A 20,872-nucleotide genomic window follows, 5' to 3' on the forward strand; every position below is an offset into this window, starting at 1 on the left:
TGCTTTAAAGTGTGTAGAGACTAGGCTCCCTGCACAGTTAGGACAAGAAACCGTGGAAGCATTTGTAATTTGAACAATGAAACAGATATTAATAACGTCGATGTTGTGTTTCATGAGAGTAGTCCCACGCCTTTATTAGTTCATTTTCTTGCAATTAAGTAAAATAAATAATTGATCCCAAATTAGATTACAACGCTGTATTCAACTGATTCTAGTTTAAAATGTTCAACACATTCCACCTATTTCAATTACTTTGGGAACTTTCAAAAACTGAGGACAAAAAATAAGAAAGTAAGGACATTTGATTTCCTCAATCACTTGTAAAGGAATTGAGAACTAAGCACGAAAATTGAGGACAGCCCCGGAAAATAAGGGCGGCTGGTGACCTTAGTTTAATGATTAAAAGTATTAAATGAGATTCGCATTGTTGTGCCGTTAGATGTTAGTGATGGTGGAGGGGGGCGCTATCTGGTTTACCAATGGTAGTAAAAAAAATTTAAAAAAGAGGTCGCGTCATTTTTCAATTGTCACCTAGGGCCCAAAACACCTAGAAACGGCCCTGCATGAGACTGATTATATGAAATAAGTTATGTAAATGGTTCTGCTGTTAAGAGTCCTTTATTTTACAGTCTATGCTTGCAATTAGCCAAAGCATACTGAAGATCTCTGTATATGTCACTAATCCTAAATGTTTTGTACAATAGCCAGTCAGCTATATTTCTCGCTGCAGTTGACAAAGGAAGTTCAGCTATATGCAGCTGGAGCAACCACAGAGCCACCTAGCGGGCGCTGTGAGAAGCTACTGCTCCTGCGTTGTAGATGGCGGGCAGTCGTAGAATGTGAGGTCGAAGTTCCAAGCTTCGCTCCTAGAGCGCTCTCGCTGTGCTGCTGCAGCGGGCGTCGCGCTGTGGACATTGTGATACTCTCCCGCGCATCATGTATTTTGCCCATTTCACTCGATCTCGGCTGTAAGCTGTGTTTTACACGGATGATGTGGTTAAAATACGCGTATCAAGTTTCTGTGCAAAAGAGAAGCGCTGATAGACATCATTTCTGTTGGTTTCGTTTCGTGGTTTATTCGTTTCATTCAATCTTGAATGTCAAATATTAAAACAAGAACATATTTACATGAACGTGTAGCACTGTAAATTAGGATGTTTGTCAAGGTCATTGTCAGAACCAAAAGTTCAATGTACCCAAAGGTTATCAACACTGTTAATACACCTGCAAAACGAGGGTGACTTACTTCTCAGCGCTAAATCTCAGCTAGCATTTGTATTTTGATAAACGTTTGAGCCGAAAAGGCAGCGGTCGCCCCGCTAAGCCATAGGTTTTATCCGATCTGACGCTGAACTTGTTTTACCACTGATTCTTATGTAACTTAGTAACACATCTGATGATAATAATAAACGGTTCATTTTCATTTAGGCGGTTTTATACACACAAATTCATCATGGTCGCAGATTCACTTAGGGAATTTATATCCTATACCCATGAGTCAGGTCGTGTCGATCACATGGTCGTGCTTGCAACAACGAACGAGGTATCGGAACACGGTATTGGATTATTATTAATTTGACTCGCTGTAAAGAAGTACACTTCAGACAGCATTTATTTTGGACGCTGTTTGGTTTTCATTTCGCATTAATGTTATTTTCATGTTTATTCTTTCACTTTCTGCTTCCCTTGAATGAAAGCCCACATACACAACGTGATCAAAGGTATCCGGACACCCTCATGTAATGCGGAATTGACCTTTAGATGTCACGAGAGATGGACCCGTCAATAGAACAGGAGGCGAGGAATATTCTGTAATCAATAGAGAAGCAGCATCAGAATACGTGAGTCAAGGGAATCTCAAGACCTCGAAGGGTACCAGTTATTAGAAGTCACCTGAGTAACAAATCCCTCAAGGACATTTCAACCCTTCTAGAGCTGCCTCTTGGTGGTCTGATTGGAAATGCGAAGGAACAACCACAACGTTAACTGCCGTCGTGTGTAGTGCCAACAATGAAGTACATGTCCGCCCCGGGTAGCTGAATGGTCAGCGCGACAGAATGTCAATCCTAAGGGCCCGGGTTCGATTCCCGGCTGGGTCGGAGAGTTTCTCCGCTCAGGGACTGGGTATTGTGTTGTCTTAATCATCATCATTTCCTCCCCATCGACGCGCAAGTCGCCGAAGTGGCGTCAAATCGGAAGACTTGTACCCGGCGAACGGTCTACCTGACGGTAGGCCCTAGTCACACGAGATTTATTTAATGAAGTACATAGGAGTTTGTGTTAAGGTGCGGCTGTTTTTCGTGGTTGATAAGTCTCTCCTTACTCTGCTTAGCAAAACGCTGAATACAGAAGGATATGAACACATTTTTCGGCATTGCGTCCTGCGTGCAGTAGAGGAATAGTTCGGAGACGATGATTGTTTGCATCCGCATGGTGATGGACCCTGTCATAAAGCACCGTGTGTGAGACACTGGTTTGTGGTCAATAGTATTCCCGAAATGGATTGGTCTGCCCAGCGTCCCCACCTAAACCCAGTAGAACACGTTTGGTATGCCGGCCGCGGTGGTCTAGCGGTTCTAGGCGCCCAGTCCGGAAACGCGCGACTGCTACGGTCGCAGGTTCGAATCCTGCCACGGGCATGGATGTGTGTGATGTCCTTAGGTTAGTTAGGTTTAATTAGTTCTAAGTTCTAGGGGACTGATGACCACAGATGTTAAGTCCCATAGTGCTCAGAGCCATTTGAACCATTTGAACGTTTGGTATGAGTCACAGCGTCGTCGTAGCTCTACATAGCAGCGTCCAATATTTCTACGTTCTCTGGTTTCAGCTCCTAAGAAATAATGGGGTGCTGTTCCTCATCATACATCGAGACACCTCATCGAAAGGATCCCCAGCATGGTTCATGCCGTCATAAGGGTGAAGGGTGGACACATTCCATATTAATATCACCTGATAGGTGTCGGGATACCTTTGATCACACAAGCGTACGTTGGCAGATATGGAGGCGATGCGACACTGTTTTGGACAATTTACATAACTTGAGCTACACAGGAAACGGAGGGCAAACGTTTTCGTGTCCTCTTCTCCCAGGACGGAGAAGTGTTACGCGGAGCTGTTATCTTACATCTACATTTACATGGATGCTCTGCAAATCACATTTAAGTGCCTGGCAGAGGATTCATCGTGCCACTTTCACAATTCTCTATTGTTCCAATCTCGTATAGCACGCGGAAAGAATGAACACCTATATCCCTCTCTACGAGCTCTGATTTCCCTTATGTTAGCATGGTGTCGTTTCTCCCTATGTAGGTCGGTGCCAACAAAATATTTTCGCATTCGGAGGAGAAAAGCTGGTGATTGGAATTTCGTGAGAAGATTCCGCCACAACGAAAAACGCCTTTGATTTAATGATGTCCATCCCAAATCCTGTATCATTTCAGTGACACCCTCTCCCCCATTTCGCGATCATACAAAACGTGCCGCCCTTCTTTGAACTTTTTCGATGTACTCCGTCAGTCCTATGGTAAGGATCCCACACCGCGCAGCAGTATTCACCGCGCAGCAGTATTCTAAAAGAGGACGGACAAACGTAGCGTCTCCTTAGTAGATATGTTACATTTTCTAAGCTTCCTGCCAATAAAACGTAGTCTTTGGTTAGTTAGCCTTCCCCACAACATTTTCTGTGTGTTCCTTCCAATTTAAGTTGCTCGTAATCGTTATTCCTAGGTATTTACTTGAATTTACGGCCTTTAGATTTAACTGATTTATCGCGTAACCGAAGTTTAACGGATTGCTTTTAGCAGTCATGTGGATGACTTCACACTTCTCGTTATTTGGATCAATTGCCAATTTTCGCACAATACATATATCTTTTCTAAATCGTTTTTCAATTTGTTTTGATCTTCTGATGACTTTATTAGTCGATAAACGACAGCGTCATCTGCAAACAACCTAGGACGGCTGCCAGATTGTGTCTTAAATCGTTTGTATAGATAATGACCAGCAAAGAGCATACAACACTACCTTGGGGAACGCCAGAAATCACTTCTGTTTTACTCAATGACTTTCCGTCAATTAATACGAACTGTGACGTCTCTGCCAGGAAACCACGAATCCAGTCATATAACTGAGACGATATTCCATAAGCATGCAATTTCACTACAAGCCGCTTGCGGGGTACAGTGTCAAAAGCCTTCCGGAAATCCAGAAATACGGAATCAATATGTAATCTCTTGTCACTTTCATCACATGCATACTCGTATCTCTAGAGAAAAAGCAGCCCTCTCATAACGAGCCTGTGAATACAATTCGTCTTGTTACTCTTACAGTTATTTCTTCCAAGATGTCTGCGAAGTTGGCCGCTCACAGATGAAACAATATTAAGTGCTAAGTTTTAGTATGGAACCCGTGAAAAAGTAACTGTTAATGTTACACTACCACTAGAGCATGTCGCCAGATACACTAATGAAACTGAATTTTCAACTCTTATTCAGTAGCTTGATCGGATGTATCAGCTGTCTTCGTATGTCTAAATGACCCGTGTCTTACCAGCCAAAGCATCCACAATTAATAACGAAGTTTAGTCACTGAACGTTTCTTTTAATTTTTGCAGGCTCTAACAGAGCTCTACAACTCCATCAAAAACAACTGCAAAAGTAAGACATGCTGTAGCTATTTTGTCAAAAATTGAGATTGCGAGTCAGCAGCTGTGGAAGAACAGAGGTTAATTCGAACAAATAATAATAATAAAAAGCAGCGACCGGCCACTTTTCGTAATCCTATTGGTTAAAAACGAACAGCACCGTTACTGGTTCGGTTGTTGCGAAGATTTCTTGGCGTGAAACTATGAGCCATATAACACTGTTGACTATAACTGAAGATATTCCTATTCCTATGAACGAAGATTCACTGTTGCGGCCACGTGGTTATAAATCTGGCAACATCGTGAGCACGTGACGCGCAAGCTAATTACTGTGGACTGGCGGTTGGCTCCTACCACTTGACATTCTGCAGAAACGTAAATCACACAGTTAATTTACTCTAGTTAGCTGAAGCGCTATCACAGTGGTCGAGAGGTCAACGAGATCACTGGGCCAAACATCGCCCCGCCGACCAATGTCAGACACATCCCAAATGATCTGCATCACTTAAAGTGCTTGTTATTGGAATACAGCTGTATCCGTATGAGAATATCTGCCAAACAGATTATGGAGGTTAACGACATGTATAAGAATCTTGTAGCAGTCAACACAAGGAACGTGGTCGAACAAAAATGGAAGCACGAAGACTGATCAGTCATAAAGGAAAAGGGACTCAGTTCACATCTGCTATCTCAAGTGCAGGCAGAGTAAACAGGAAACTCCCAAGAAATTTCAAACTCCGTGCAATTCAGCCAGCAACCTGACCCAGGTGCGTCACCTGTGGCCACGTAGACAGCGACGAACATAGTTTCATGCATAAAAATTCGAGGGAGTTGTGGGATTTCATGAAACAGAAACTTGAAATAATAGGCTGAAACACTCCAGAAAGCATAACATCTGTTAATATTCTCACTCGTGATGAGGAACCGAATTCTAAGACCAAAAGAAACACGACAGGATACATGACGTTCCTTCTTTTAAAAAGAGAAGAAAATATAGAATAAAATTTAGTAGGATATTTATTGGCCCACCTCCGTTCGTGCAGACTCAAAAAGTATAAAGAGATCTTCGTAGTTTTTTTTTCTTTTTTTTTTTTTGCCCGACAGTATTCTTTAACTTAGCAGGTGCAAGGATGATATCACAGTACTGTAAATTTGGTGACAACACAGAAGTTCTAGTTTTAATTTCAATTATATTTGCCTTATATTTTTTCATTGCATTCCCTCCACTTCATTTTAAATATATTTCTCTCGATCAAGAAGATTTAATCTAACACAAGTCACCGCACCTCTGTTGCCAAAGAAGAAGACGTAAGGAGTCTTAGTTAAATTCACGATAAAAATAAACTTTAACAACCACATATGGTTTAATCCAATGACGGAAGATGCCGCAGTCTTTATCAATAGCAGACGATGCTTCACTATTTCAGTTACATTTGTTTACGACAGTTAATTTGGTTACGTCAGTTAATTTGGCAGAAAATGACGTCTATGTTAATTCACTTTCCATTATAGGTACTACATTTAAGTTCATACGAGGAAAGCTTCGTTTATATATTTACATTTTCATTCGTTGGCCGACGACATTACCACGATCCAAATGTATCTTCACGCGGAAATATACAGTTACTTTGATCATCCCCTGTTTCATGAATCGATGTGGCAGAAGACGCTGATTATGTTTAACTACATTACTTTTTTGTAGGAAGAAATTTTAATTTAGTTAAATCGCACTACCTCATAGTGAATAAGATTCGATAACAGTATTTTGAACACAATACACGGGCATAAAATTAGAAAAGGAAAAAATATATAAATAAATAGAAAACTGGTCAGCTTTGCTGGTTGTATACGTGGACGTGCACGGCTGGATCGCTGGCGATTACCTCAATTATTTTCTACGGCGGTTAGTTTTCCAATGTAGTCCACGCAGCCTCGTGGTATACGAGGGTCAGTAGCGATACCGAAAGGCAAGCCGCTAAAAGAGGAGTCAAATAGAAAGGCTTACAGCAGTCTGGCAGCTACACGACACTTACCTTCAACTAGAGATGCTCTCTATCAACTCTACGGTCCCGTAGTTTTCGCACAGAACATAAACGGCGTACTAGAGGTCAGCAATACCGATAGTATTGGTAGGGAAAAAAAAACAATTTATTGTGCGTGAGACAAATTATGAGGTGACGATGGCTCCTCATTTTTTGTTTGTTTGTTTGTCCTTACAAAATATAAACTGCATTTTATGAGCAACAAAAATTAGTTGATCAAGTAATTTCAGGTCTTTTACGTAAAACCATAACAATTACTTTTGAAGCAAATACAGATTAATTTCTCAAATATAAAATAAATATATGTAATTATTGTTGTTATTTTGGACTCAAGAGAAAGTTCATCTTGATCAAAATCAGGAATTTCAAGTTATAAGTGTAAAAGTTCTTTAGGATGACACAAAAATATGTTTTATATAAGTTCTGCGAAGAACTAAAAGAATGGCTGATATGCTTTCGTTTCGCTTTTTTTTAAAACATTATTTTTAAGAAATTGCGATTTCTAGCGTTGTATGATGAATGTGTATATTTTTTATGTTTTTAGTACAGCATCTCTCTTTAGCACGTTACAAATCAACAATTTTCGTATAAAACCTGAACTAAACAACGACAGTTTAAATATTGTTGTAAGTAGTATTTATTTTTAAGTAAGAGACAGGTGGTTTATTATATAGAATAAAAACATTCCGCAGTTTGCACGACCCTCTTTACAGACGTTAACTGCTTCCAGCTTCTAGAGAGTATACGCAAACAAAGCGACGAAATGAGGCAACGCCCGATAGGTATGCAACACACTTAGCGTACAGGTAACGCAATGTCGATCTTAACTGACAATCGGTCCAAGGGAATCTACTATAGTCTACACTTACTTGCTATAGTCTACAGTAGTTTCACCACTCCACCTACAACTATAGTTACACCGAGACTGGTGGAAGGAAAACTTCTTCCGTTTATTTGTAATGCGGAACGCGGCTACAAACTTATAATTTCAGTTTATCGATATCGCGTTGACGCGCAGCGATGACGTGTTAGTAGTGAGCGTTTGTGGTCGATGTTAGTAGCGAGGCGAGTGGCGTCTGTACCGTGTCGTAGCGGCGGCAGGAGCAGTCGCGGCACGCGAGCAGCCGCAGCGGGGGCGGCGGGGGCGGTACGGGCGGCGGCACGGGCGACGACAGCTCGAGCGAGTCTGAGGAGCTGGTGTTGGAGGCGTGCTGGCGCATGGCGCCGCGGGCCGGCCGCAGGAAGTCGTCCAGCAGGTAGAAGGACTGCGACTGCGCGGTGGCGGGCGGCGCCGGGGGCGGCGGCACCGCGGGGGCGGCGGCGGTGGCGGCGGCGGGGGCGGGCGCCTGCTGCTGGAGGCGCATCAGCGCGCCCAGGCTGCGCCAGCGCCGGCCGCTGCCCCCCGAGGCGGAGGCGGAGGCGGCGGCGGGCGCGTCGGGCGGGGGCTGGTGGTCCTTGCGGTGGCGGCGCCACCAGGCGGGCGGCGACAGCAGGCTGGCGCTCTTGCGCACCGCGGCGGCCGGGGGCGGCTCGTCGTCCTCCTCCTCGAGCAGCGGCGGAGCCCGGCGCGTCACGAAGCCGTAGTCCGTGTCTGCGGCGGCGGCGGCGGCCGACGGCAGCGTGGCGGTGCGCGCGCGGTGCGGCCCGCGGCCTCCCACGCCCGCCCCCGCGGCCGCGCCGGCGCCGACGCCGCCCCTCGGCAGACACGAGAAGGACGCCGAGTGGCGCAGCCCGGCGGCTGCGGTCGGCGGAGCCCCCAGCGCAGGACGCCGGCCCAGCTGCGAACCCAGCCGGCCGAGCCGTGCTCGCTGACCACAGCCCACCTGCCTCTCACCCCACCTCCGTTCCTCGCACCTCTGCGCATCTACCGTTCTGACCACCCGCGCAATAGCAGAAGCAGGCCTCTGCACTACAAACGTTGCCCGAGTACCACATTAACAATGAGACTATCTATATTTACACATTTCCCACAGGCTCACACGATCTCCGCAACTTTTACCTACTCAATACTTGAAATCCACAGATGGGAGCAGACACGATTTTCTCTTCCGCACGGCTCACAACTCGTTAGTAAGCCACAATCTAGGACTGTTCAATGTCAAGTTAATGAGTACTACTACATATTTTATTTATATATACACGCTATATATACATGTTATATATATAAAGCAGAGAGTATGTAAATGTTTGTTTGCAGCTCGTGGTCTTGCGGTACCATTCTCGCTTCCCGCGCTCGGGGTCCTGGGTTCGATTCCCGGAGAGGTCAGGGATTTTTCCTGCCTCACTGGGTGTTGTGTCGTCTTCATCATCATTACGGTCGGAGGAAGGCAACAGCAAACCACTTCCACTAGGTCCTTGCATATTACAGCGGTGCGGGTCTCCCGCATCATCCCCTACGCTCCTCGGAGTATGACACATCATCATTTATGTTTGGCATCTCTTCCCCTACGCTCCTCCGGATCGATTTCAGCCAAACTGGCACAGAAATGGCCGGCTTCGCGAGTATCAGCAGTGTGGGGCCTATAGACTCCTAGCAGCAAAGATGGGGGCAAAAATGTGTTTTCCCAGATTCTGGGATATGGGCCGCCCTGCGCAAAAGGCGTATGTGGGAATAGTATCAGCCTGCCAAATCAACATGCCTAAATGTCAGAGACAACAAACGGTTTTCTGAGCCCTGATCTATAAGCTGCCCTGAGAGTTGTGTTGGGGGAGTCTCGGTCTGCTTTGCATGCTGCCCTGTACATCAAGGGCAAATAAATGATTTTCGAGCACCTGATCTGTAGCTTTACCTGCGTGTGGGTGTATTGTGGGACTTGTATGGCCTGTTTTGTTAAACTGTGTTCCAGGACGTATTCCGGGACGTACACATACCAATCAGCATGGCTGCAGAAGGGTTGAACATGGCGAGGGAGAGGAGGAAACGGACAGAGAGAGAGAGAGAGAGAGGGGTGGGGGTGGAGAAAATGTATGTGACAGTTGGAAGCTGTACAGGGGTAGGGGCAGGTGGAAAAGGAAGTGGGGCAGACAGAGATGGAAAGACAGAGAAGATTAAAGATATGGTCAAAGGCAAGGAGGAGACAGATTGGGTCAGAGGGAGTGGGTGGAGGAAATGGACAACGAGGAGAGAGAGAGAGAGAGAAAGGGGGACGAGAAGACAGAGGATGGAGGATGAGGTGGAAAGATAGAGGGAGGAAGAGATGGACAAACAGAAGGGGAGGAGGAACAGAATGTGAGACAAAAACATATGCGGGCACAGCCATGGGAAAAAAAGTTGATACTATATTTCAGAAACGACAGCTTATTATCTTGATTGAAATGATCCTAAACTCACTGCCCACGGGATAAGGTGAGGTCCCTATAAAAATCCCGAGTTTCCAAATTGGCCACCACAGCAATGCTTCCCAACATTTCTGAAATCATTACCCATGAGTGTAATCAGATGTTAGCTAGTAGCTGCTGCCAAAACAGGCATTATTTAATGCATTCCGTTTGGTAAAGGACATTACAAAGACAGACGGAAACCATTTTGAAATTTTGGTTGATTTTCACAATTTGCGCAACCGAGAAACATTATAGTGTCCAGTCACTCTTGCCTGATACACAGAGAATGTGTAAATGACCTACGAACAACTCGGTTAGGGGCTGTGAACTATATCTACTCGATAGTGTAGCAGCGTTCTTACTAATGTACAGAACTCATTTTTCGGAATTCGCATTGAATGAGGAAAATCACGGGTAGCTTAAAGTGTGCCACTGTGAGATGACAGGACAACGACAGAAATGTTCCTGACACTAGAGGTTTTCTTCTAAGAGCAATGAACCTTAACATTATGCTTCAGGTCGATATTGTTCGGAAATTTTCAAAAGCAGTCTTGGATCATCAGTTTATCGGCTGAGCCAGTATCCCAACACAATCGTGCGTAAAATAGTCGCAGGGCTGTTGGGATAAATAATTAACGCTGTGATCTATACCTAGAGGAGACTGTGGAAACAAAAATATCTTGGATGTTAAGAGAGAAAATATTTTAGTCACTGTAAACGATAAGAATCCTTTATAGAGCATAGGTTCAATAGGTGGAAAAGAAAGGCTTGTTTTCGGCAATACCAATAGCTTACTGTAAAACATTAATGTGGAATCGCAGTTTCGTTTTGTCAATTATTTATTGATTAATTTCTGTTTGTGACCAGGGATGACAGTCACTTGTGGTACCTGCACGTCTGTGATTTCGAAAAACCCTGCATCAAAGGGGAAGGATAAACTCGTTAATAATAAAGCGCAGATTCGCCTGTTAAGGTCTGGAATGTACGAAAGCGGATTCGTCTCGAATATAAAACCGTAACAAACAAACCAAGGAAGGCAAAATGCAGTACTGACACTTTCGTTATGTTGGCTCACTAGGCATATCGAGAGTGGCTCGAGCTAATACCTCAAACAAAACGAGTTGTAACACCTGGTTTTAGTTACCACTCATGTTTAACGACCTTTCTTCGCCTTTGCGCTTGATAACGGCTATAAAGTCGATATAGCGAAAGTGTGAAACAAATTAACAATAAAAAAATTACGGACAAATGGCGCGAATTTCACACAAAAAGCTTCTTAATTATTTCCTTTCAGGTATCTCGACCCTTTTCCAATTTTTGTGCCTTGCAATTTCTTCTTATCTTTTTTCTTCCTCTGCTATTACTATTATCTCCTTCCCCTTCCAAATTCGTTCACCCTCTTCCCCATTTCTTTTACCCTTCCTCATTTTCCTTTATCCGGCACAAAAACGAAGCATCTCCGATGGAAGTCACCGTAACACCAAAGGAAAGAAACTACTTTAACATTATAAATACCCCATCGCATACTGGGATCATGAAGTAAATCCAGATTTGTTCTAAATCACCGCAGTGGAACCCAGTTTGTAGAAATTAATCTCATTTCAGACTGTAGAAAGTACCTCTGTCAAAGAGTGTAAACAGCGCACTTCCAAATCAGCTATCAGGTAGGTCGTGAATAAAATCAGCACGTAACCCCTGGGACGCAAGTGAGACGTGGGCGTCAGAGGTGCGAGGAACACTGCAGCGCCTTCCAGTACTTTCTGCTCGTGAGAGCGGAACAGATCAGACGGTTAGTAGACCACACCTCCACCACCAGGAAGCTAGCAGCGTGCACGAGTTAGTTAGTGGTTAGCCGCGAAGCATGCGTTGCAAGCAGTCGTGCCTCTGTGTGAGCGTGTGTGTGTGTGTGTGTGTGTTGACACAAGCAAGTCTCCAGTTCCTCGCTAGGCGCGAAACCGCGTTTTTGCTGCCTTTGCGTCCAACTGTTGCGTCTTTGTGTTGCGCCTGTTGCCGACACCGAAGAGAGCCAGTGCAGTCGTGGAACGCGGTCGCTTCTCGCAGATGTACGTCCACGTTATCTTTTTCAAGTCGTGTCCTACAAAGTCTCTTGACGCTGCTGCTCCCATTCTCGAGCTACGATACAACAGCAAACACGCCGAGCAAAGATGTCTGTATGGTTAAGAATGCCGCACGAAAAAAGTATAGCAAAAACGTTGAATACTCATCGAAGCTTAATAACAGAGAGAACATAAATAAGTTTCCTTTAATTTACGTCTATGGTCACAAACTTTTTGTTAACAGATTACCGGTTTCGGTCTTTAATGACCATCATCAGATCTGCAGCAAAAATGGGAAAACATAAATACACTCGCAAACTGTATACAGCTTAAGAACAGTACATAGACCATAATGAAAAGTAGTACTGACAAAATTTACATTTGTGTGCTTTAAAGATGAAGAGGCATACCCGATTCATAAAAACAAAGTTCTAATGTACTGGAGCCACAGTGGCATCGTCAAATGTTAAATGCGGATTCAGCACCAGCATCGTCGAACACTTATTTCATCACATGCACGAGTTATGTTGTGAATAGCACTACCGTTCAAAACAAGCTGCCGTACAATAGCCACAAGATGTTTGTGTTGTAAGCTGATCAGATGTCGCTAATGTCTGCATACACTAGTTTTCAATAATTAATTGAAACAGCGAAAATAAAGGGGGATACAATAGTTGAAGTCTGTAATAAGCTTATAACGTATAAAAGGCATTACAGTAATAAAAAGCAATAAAAAGAAGAACACGACAAAAGTAATATTGTTAAAAAGAGGAAGAGTTAAGAAACAGTGGTTGACATGTGCTCTAGTGCTAATATTCTAGATAATGACATAAATATTAAACAATATTACTTTTGTCGTGTTCTTCTTTTTATTGCTTTTTATTACTATAATGCCTTTTATACGTTATAAGCTTATTACAGACTTCAACTATTGTATCCCCCTGTATCTTCGCTGTTTCAATTAATTATTGAAAACTGGTGTATGCAGACATTAGCGACATCTGGTGAACTTACATCACAAACAACTTGTGGCTACTGTACGGCAGCTTGTTTTAAACAGTACTATTACTGACAACAAGACTCGTGCATATGATATTACTTATATGTCTCTGACGATGCTGGTGCTGATTCCTCATTTAACATTTGACGATGCCACTATGGCTCCAGTACATTAGGACTTTGTTTTTATGAAACAGGTATGCCTCTTCATCTTTAAAGCGCACAAATGCAAATTTTGTCAGTACTACTTTTCATTATGGTCTATGTGTTGTTCTTAAGCTGTATACAGTTTGCGAGTGTATTTATGTTTTCCCATTTTTGCTGCAGATCTGATGATGGTCATTAAAGACCGAAACCGTGGACGTAAATTAAAGGGAACTTATTACATATACGGGTCACTGTTTTTTCGCGACGATGTCGCAGCTTGTAGAACATAAATACCCGATGCTGCTACGGGAGTGCAAACGGTCGTCTCTTGGTACGGTTGCACTCGCGAAACATTATAGAGCACTCAGTACGCCAGCAAATATTCAGGTTTCACACCATAGATACTGCAATAGCGATACGAACGTGTACCACTTTTGGTTACTTGATGCAAGGAAGGAAGCTCCACGTTGTAATGGTTCAAATGGCTGTGAGCACTATGGGACTCAACAGCTGTGGTCATCAGTCCCCTAGAACTTAGAACTACTTAAACCTATCTAACCTAAGGACATCACACACATCCATGCCCGAGGCAGGATTCGAACCTGCGACCGTAGCAGGCGCGCGGTTCCGGACTGTGCGCCTAGAATCGCGAGACCACCGCGCCCGGCCCACGTTGTAATGTAATCAAGCCCAAGACATATTGTGATTGCGGTAGCGTTCTCGCTTCCCACGCCCGGGTTCCCGGGTTCGATTCCCGGCGGGGTCAGGGATTTTCTCTGCCTCGTGATGGCTGGGTGTTGTGTGCTGTCCTTAGGTTAGTTAGGTTTAAGTAGTTCTAAGTTCTAGGGGACTTATGACCACAGCAGTTGAGTCCCATAGTGCTCAGAGCCATTTGAACCATTTGAACATATTGTGAATCCTGCGATACCAGACGGTATCGGTATCTTCCTTTACAAAAAGGTCAACTAAAATTAAGTACTTCGTCATCAAATATCCATATTTTATGTCTTTTGTAAATTCAATTACATTAAGTTTTGCTAAATATGTACCAGCGATTGTTTCAGATAAAGATGTAAAGTCGTTGGTTTGTATAGTTGCTTTGCACTTTCTTCATCGTGTGCAGACTTGGCGGGAAGTTGTGGTGAATTACGTTCAAGTCATTTTGTAATGCTGCACAAAGCAGACGTGTTGTTCGGGTTATTATAACAGACAGCGTCGTTAAACGTAACGTGAGATTTACGAGGTATTCACAATGCTCACAGCACTTACTTTTCTACGCAGTAGCCCTGCTGGCGGAGATTATTATGCCTCTAAAGAAGACAACGAAGCCAACATGGAGACAATCAGCTAAGTAAGTGCTTTATATCTTAGTGTGTGGATATGCTCTCTAATGCTTCTCACTTCAAAATAATGACAAACGTCGGGCCCAAGGACAAATCACTAAATATTCAGCACTGAAGAGGCACATTATAACGGCCGGTCTATATCGAGATTATCAGTGACAGAGCATGATTTGTGTTGGGTAAGGATTAGGCATTAAACGAACAACAGCCTACTTTAAGCAACCGTACCGCCATTTGCGTGACACAGGGAAACAGCAGAAATCCTAAATAAGCATCGTTGTAGCTTGTTCTGGAGCCTGTTCTCCTTAATACGAGTGCAGCATCTTAGCTGCTGCGCTGTCTGCCTCGTTGCTAGCAATTAAAACTCTATAGACGTTCCACCACCACGTCTGCTGTTTCAGTTGGTACATCAGCGTGATAGCATGGAGGTTTTTCGTCTGGTTTTGATACTCGAGTGGGCGAATTCCATGGCGTTTCCCGAAATCCATATTACTCAAATAATATTCTGAGAAACCCGCACGGATAGAAGCGTTCGTTATTCAGGAGCAGATGACACCTATATCTATACTTCGCAAGCCATTGCGTAGTGTGTGGCGGAGACTCTCTGGCTTAAAAATGGTTCAAATGGCTCTGAGCACCATGGGACTCAACATCTGAGGTCATCGGTCCCCTAGAACTTACAACTACTTAAACCTAACTAACCTAAGCCGGCCGCGGTGGTCTAGCGGTTCTAGGCGCGCAGTCCGGAGCCGCGAGACTGCTACAGTCGCAGGTTCGAATCCTGCCTCGGGCATGGATGTGTGTGATGTCCTTAGGTTAGTTAGGTTTAAGTAGTTCTAAGTTCTAGGGGACTGATGACCATAGATGTTAAGTCCCATAGTGCTCAGAGCCATTTAACTAACCTAAGGACATCACGCACGACCATGCCCGAGGCAGGATTCGAACCTGCGACCGTAGCGGTCGCGCGGTTCCAGACTGAAGCGCCTAGAATCTCTCGGCCACGCCCGCCGGCTCTCTCTGGCAGTTTCTTCATTTCTGTTCTGGTCTCCAATGGTACCGGTACGTGGGAAGAACGTCGGTAAATACTGTATTGTACCGGCTGCTAATTTCTACCGCTGCTATAAAATTCGTACCTCTTGTACTACCCGACATTTAAAGAGGTCAGTGTGAATTAACTGATCATAGGAGCCATATTCTCAGCTTGAGTGTGTGCATGCTTGTGAGTGTCTCTGTGTGTGTGTGTGTGTGTGTGTGTGTGTGTGTGTGTGTGTGTGTGTAATGTGTTGAACAGATCATCTTAGGACAGTGATGATTTTGATGTTGTTTTAATCTAATTTTTTTGTGTGCATGGCGAAGAGAACTACTGTTGATATAAGGTAAGTGGTAACGTGATGTTGTATTTATGAGCGAATGTACATGAAATAACCTTGCTTTTCAGACAGTCACGAATCTGTATTCGTTGTGATTCGTTTGTAGGAAACTGACAAACAGAAAATGGCGACGACGCTCCTAGCGCACCGCTATACGTTTCCGATACTGGACCGGTGCAATTTAAAAGACTTACTTGTATAATGAATTTCAAAAATACGTTTAGCATTATTTGTGCAAACATAGTGGTTCAAATGGCTCTAAGCACTATGGGACTTAACATCGGAGGTCTTCAACCGCTAGAGTTAGAACTACTTAAACCTAACTAGCCTAAGGACATCACAAACATCCATGCCCGAGGCAGGATTCGAACCTGCGACCGTAGCAGCAGCGCGGTTCCGGACTGAAGCACACATAATGTTTAGAACGGATGAGGTGAATTTTCTAATACGTTATTTATCCTAAATTGTTATTTAAAAAACGTGGCAACAGAAGCGCATTATGGAAAGTGGAACACAGATGAACAGTATTCAGCTGTAACAATATATCCAAATGGCAATCATAGATTAAATGAATGTGTACGCATATAAAACGTGCCTCAGCCAACAATTAAAAGGCGTGCTGAAAATAAAAAAAATGCAAACGGAGATATAAAGCTTTTGGCCGCAAAAAAACAAAGTTAAAAATGAAGTGGAAGAGCATGTTCTTACATTTGAAGAGATGATGTTCGTTTTATGCTCTTGGATGTAAGAAAACTTGCCCTCGACATTGCAGAAAGAAACGGATTGCGTCATAATTTCAATGCAGAAGAAGCCATAGCAGGCAAAAAGTAAGCTAAATGTGTCCAGCCAAGAAATAACACCGAATCGGAGGGAAATGATGGAATTTCCAAGCAAAACTTCAAGACCTAGCCAAGAAGTCAGTGAGCTGACGAGTAGCAAGGGTGGGGAAAGTCATGAAAAAATAGTAATTTGATGCTTACAAATAGTGATGTAGGAACTAACAAGTAGAGTATTTCCTAAAACTTGGGCTACCACATATCTTCAAGCTCAGGGACATAGGTTATAACGGTAGTAGAATTTATGCACCCACTGGTAAAAATTAGAAAACCTGATTACTAATTTATATCACTTGCAAAGGTTTAGTAAATTAAGTGTGGTGTCTTTATTTTTCTCAAAATTTCCATTCTTTAAATCAGAAATCACATACAGTGTATTATTTTACTTGCTGTCATATATTCTGCCTAAAATGTATGTTCTGCCTAGCGTGACATATATGTTACGCCCTTTTTTGTTTCAATTATTGATTATTGTTTTGTTTCGATTGTTGTATTGCTTTTCTTTAATGACAATAGACACATAAATATCTAACTTGTAGAAATCCGAAGAAAAAAATAATTCAGGCAGAAATGGGTTATAAAGGTAGTAGAATTTATGCACCCACTGGTAAAAATCAGGAAACCTGATTCCTAATTTATATCACTTGCAGAGGTTTAGAAAATTAAGTGTGGTGTCTTTATTTTTCTCAAAATTTCCATTCTTTAAATCAGGTACCAAGAAAAACATCCTACAGTTGAGAATGGCACTATGTAAACAATTTTGTAACTTTGTCTTTAGGCTATAATAAGTAAAATATCGAAAATGGCACAATTTTGGCGACTCCTCCTACATAGGAATAAGGAGTTTGATAGCTGACTCTCGTAGGAACGGGTGCTCTTCGAATTTTGACAGTAAACCACACTGTCTTGGGCTCTCAGCACTGGACTTAGGTGAGCATCTTACTAAACGAACCTGTGATGAAACAGATCGCCATTCTTTGACTCTTTCCTATTTCCTGCGCCAGCCCTATATGTTAAGGGTTCAGACTTCCACCAAGCCGTGCTACCCACTATGATGGCATAAAAAGAAGTTCTGAACTACGACAGGCGTATGTTGAATATCGAACAAACGAAATGGAGTGGAAAAAAAGGAATGAAGAAGCAACATAAATAACACGAAGTTATCCATCGCAATTCCATCTGGTGTTCGAATGTAGTAGCTCCGTGTTGTGTACATAGTTCCGCGTAGCCAGCGCATACACAACTTTCCCACTAGAGCGCGCCCCGCTAAGCACAACAGCGCAGGCGAAACGCTCGTCCGTCTCCGCACTACGAGATGGCGCTGCCATAGAGACGGACCAAATTCTGCTTCCGCCTATCCGCGTATTAATATGTAACGCAGCTAACCAGCTAACGTAGAACCTTTTCTCCTGGTGGATCACACTCGTGCAGTGATACATGAACGAGCGAGGTATTATAACAAGTGTACAGACCTCCAATTAGTCAGTCTGCATTTGTCTGCACCAGTCTGTACCAGTCTGCATTAATCTGTACCAGTCTGTACAAGTTCGCTAGCCGGAGTGGCCGTGCGGTTGTAGGCGCTACAGTCTGGAACTGAGCGATCGCTACGGTCGCAGGTTCGAATCCTGCCTCGGGCATGGATGTGTTTGATGTCCTTAGGTTAGTTAGGTTTAATTAGTTCTAAGTTCTAGGCGACTGATGACCTCAGAAGTTAAGTCGCATAGTGCTCGGAGCCATTTGAACCATTTTTTGTACGAGTTCTACATTTGTCTGTACCAGTCTATAGTCAAGTTTCAGTCTGCACCTAATAAGATTACCATATTCCTGTACATAGCCATGAAGATAAATGTATAGACACTTTTGTCAAGTATCAGAGATATATGTGAGAATAATATTAACGTACCGAGACCAAAGGAACTTCAGATTGTCAATTGTAAATAGCATTCAGAGCAAAGTTAAGTAATTTTTATGCTTGTTATTATTTCAATAAATGTGTGTGAAAAGTAATCAAGTTCTGTTTAAAGTTGGTCACCGTCAATCTGCTACTCTAAGCGTGCAAGTGGCATTTCTGTCGTCTGACCTAACGGCAGAAGATAAACACGCCACGATAAGACCACGAGACATATTGCTGACACTCGCCTACTTCGTTAGAGTGACAAGTAAAATAACCTGATGGTGTGTGTACCGAAGGTCTTACAGTACGCACACCACACCCTGCAAGCTCCTGTGCCCTGGATGCAATGCTGCCATTTCTAGGCGGATAGATGTCAGCTGAGACCCTAGCATCAAAATGCATAAATGCTTTATGAGATGTTGCGGCCATTTTTAATGCATTCAAAAGCTGATATTGCTCTTGACCACAGTATTTATTAATTTTAATAAAATTTAATTTATTAATTTTAATGAAAGTAGTAAGTACGGTAGTGAGTTTCTTGGTTTAGCAATGCGAGCGGGCGGAGCACAGCGATCGGCGCCACGGTGTGAACTCGCGCCTTCCCAGGCGACTCCGTGAGAACGAGCTGCCCGCATTCTTCATCCGATCCGGACCACGCCGAGCAGACCTGTCCGCTGCTAACAACAGCTACGGACGCCAAGGTTCGGCCTTGTGAAGCTTTCGCCCTGCGTCATTTTATAGTCTACGCCTGACGTAGTTCCGAGCTACAAATTTTCAGGCCCGATCTGATCAACTAGGTAACGAAAAAGACAACAGGGAATCCAATCCCATACAAGCAGCACCGCTAGTATTTTTCAAATGGGAATTTTATGAAGATATTCAGAGTCAGCAAATATGATAGCGGTGTCCGCACCTGGTAACTGAGTGGTGCCGGCACGGTAGCTCAGCGTGTTCGGACAGAGGATTAGTTGTCCTCTGTAATAAAAAAAAAAAAAAAAAAAAAAAAAAAAAAAAAAACTGAGTGAATAGATCAATAACGAACATCAACGGGCGTGAGGGGACGTCCGCCACGAACAATTGCAACGAACTATGACGAACAAAATGAGATTACAATAAAAAATATAAATAAATAAAAAAGTGGTCAGCACGACAGAATGTCAATCCTAAGGGCTCGGGTTCGACTCCCGGCTGGGTCGGAGATTTTCTTTGCTCAGGAACTAGGTGTTGTGTTGTCCTAATCATCATCATTTCATTCCCATCGACGCGCAAGTCGCCCAAGTGGCGTTAGATCGAAAGACTTGCACCAGGCAAACGGTCTACCCGACGGGAGGCCCTCGTCACAGGACATTATTATTATTGCGGTCATCACCATCATCTCGTCGTGCATTAAGCTCTTCGGCCAATTGCGAACTTCAGACTCGATGTTTCTATCTTTTCTGTGGTCTGTCCATTTTGCAGAACCTTCTATGCTAATATCCGTACACCGAATTTGGCAACCATTCATCGCTCAGTCACCGTCTTTGGAATCTTCAAATTCACCCTACTCTAAAATTTTGACATTTAAGGTATAAATGTTGAGTGTTTGCCGTATCGCTTCATTTCTCTTCCCGTCCCTCATTGTTATCTTGACGGCTAGTCGAATAAACTGCTTGTCAGAGACTTGGTCTCCACTTTTGTCCTTGCTTCTAAGGAACCAAGCTTCGACTTAGTATAAAGCCGCCGGTACTGACATAGAGTCATGTGCAAGCTGTTTTTAGACGCTTCGATGCTACAGATAATGCAGATTCTAAGTACAACGTGCTTTTATGCTGCAGTTCCGATTACAAATTCCGTTCCGATCTTGGCACTCAGCACAAACCCTCTTTATCTTTCCATTGACCATTAAATAAATTTGTTTTTGGATAGGTTTCACCTTTAGCAAACACAGTTTTTTCTTCCTTTCTATTCATACATGTTCCGCTGAAGTTACAGCATCTTCAGTGCTTTTTTTATTTATTTTCATTAATATGTCTGATTAGAACAGAAGGAAAAAATGTCTTTGCTCAAGGCAGAACCTATCCAAAAGCAAATTTATTTGTAATCAAACACGCATACAAGAGTGAGCTTCAACCTCAAGATAAGTATCAGTTCAATATTTCGAAGATACCACACTTTTGCATATACTGCGTGAAGTGCACAGCTTCGCATTTCTGAACGGCAGACGAAATATTATATCGGTGTC

The 20,872-nt window shown here is 43.3% G+C and overlaps 1 protein-coding gene across 3 annotated transcripts in view; it reads right to left on the minus strand.

Annotated features, from left to right (window-relative positions):
- LOC126188868 (dual specificity tyrosine-phosphorylation-regulated kinase 4) overlaps nt 1-20,872 on the minus strand; it is a 642,300-nt gene that overhangs the window by 419,088 nt on the left and 202,340 nt on the right. The window contains exon 1 of one of the 3 annotated variants that reach the window (XM_049930521.1): nt 7,767-7,995. The exons of the other annotated variants lie outside the window; for them this stretch is intronic. Within the exon in view, the coding sequence (XP_049786478.1) occupies nt 7,767-7,904 (138 nt within the window). The 5' untranslated portion in view covers nt 7,905-7,995. Of the gene's footprint in view, nt 1-7,766; nt 7,996-20,872 lie in introns of those variants that run through there. 3 annotated transcript variants of the gene reach the window in all.

The sequence above is a fragment of the Schistocerca cancellata genome, chromosome 5 (genome assembly GCF_023864275.1).
Source record: "Schistocerca cancellata isolate TAMUIC-IGC-003103 chromosome 5, iqSchCanc2.1, whole genome shotgun sequence".
NCBI lineage: Eukaryota > Metazoa > Arthropoda > Insecta > Orthoptera > Acrididae > Schistocerca > Schistocerca cancellata.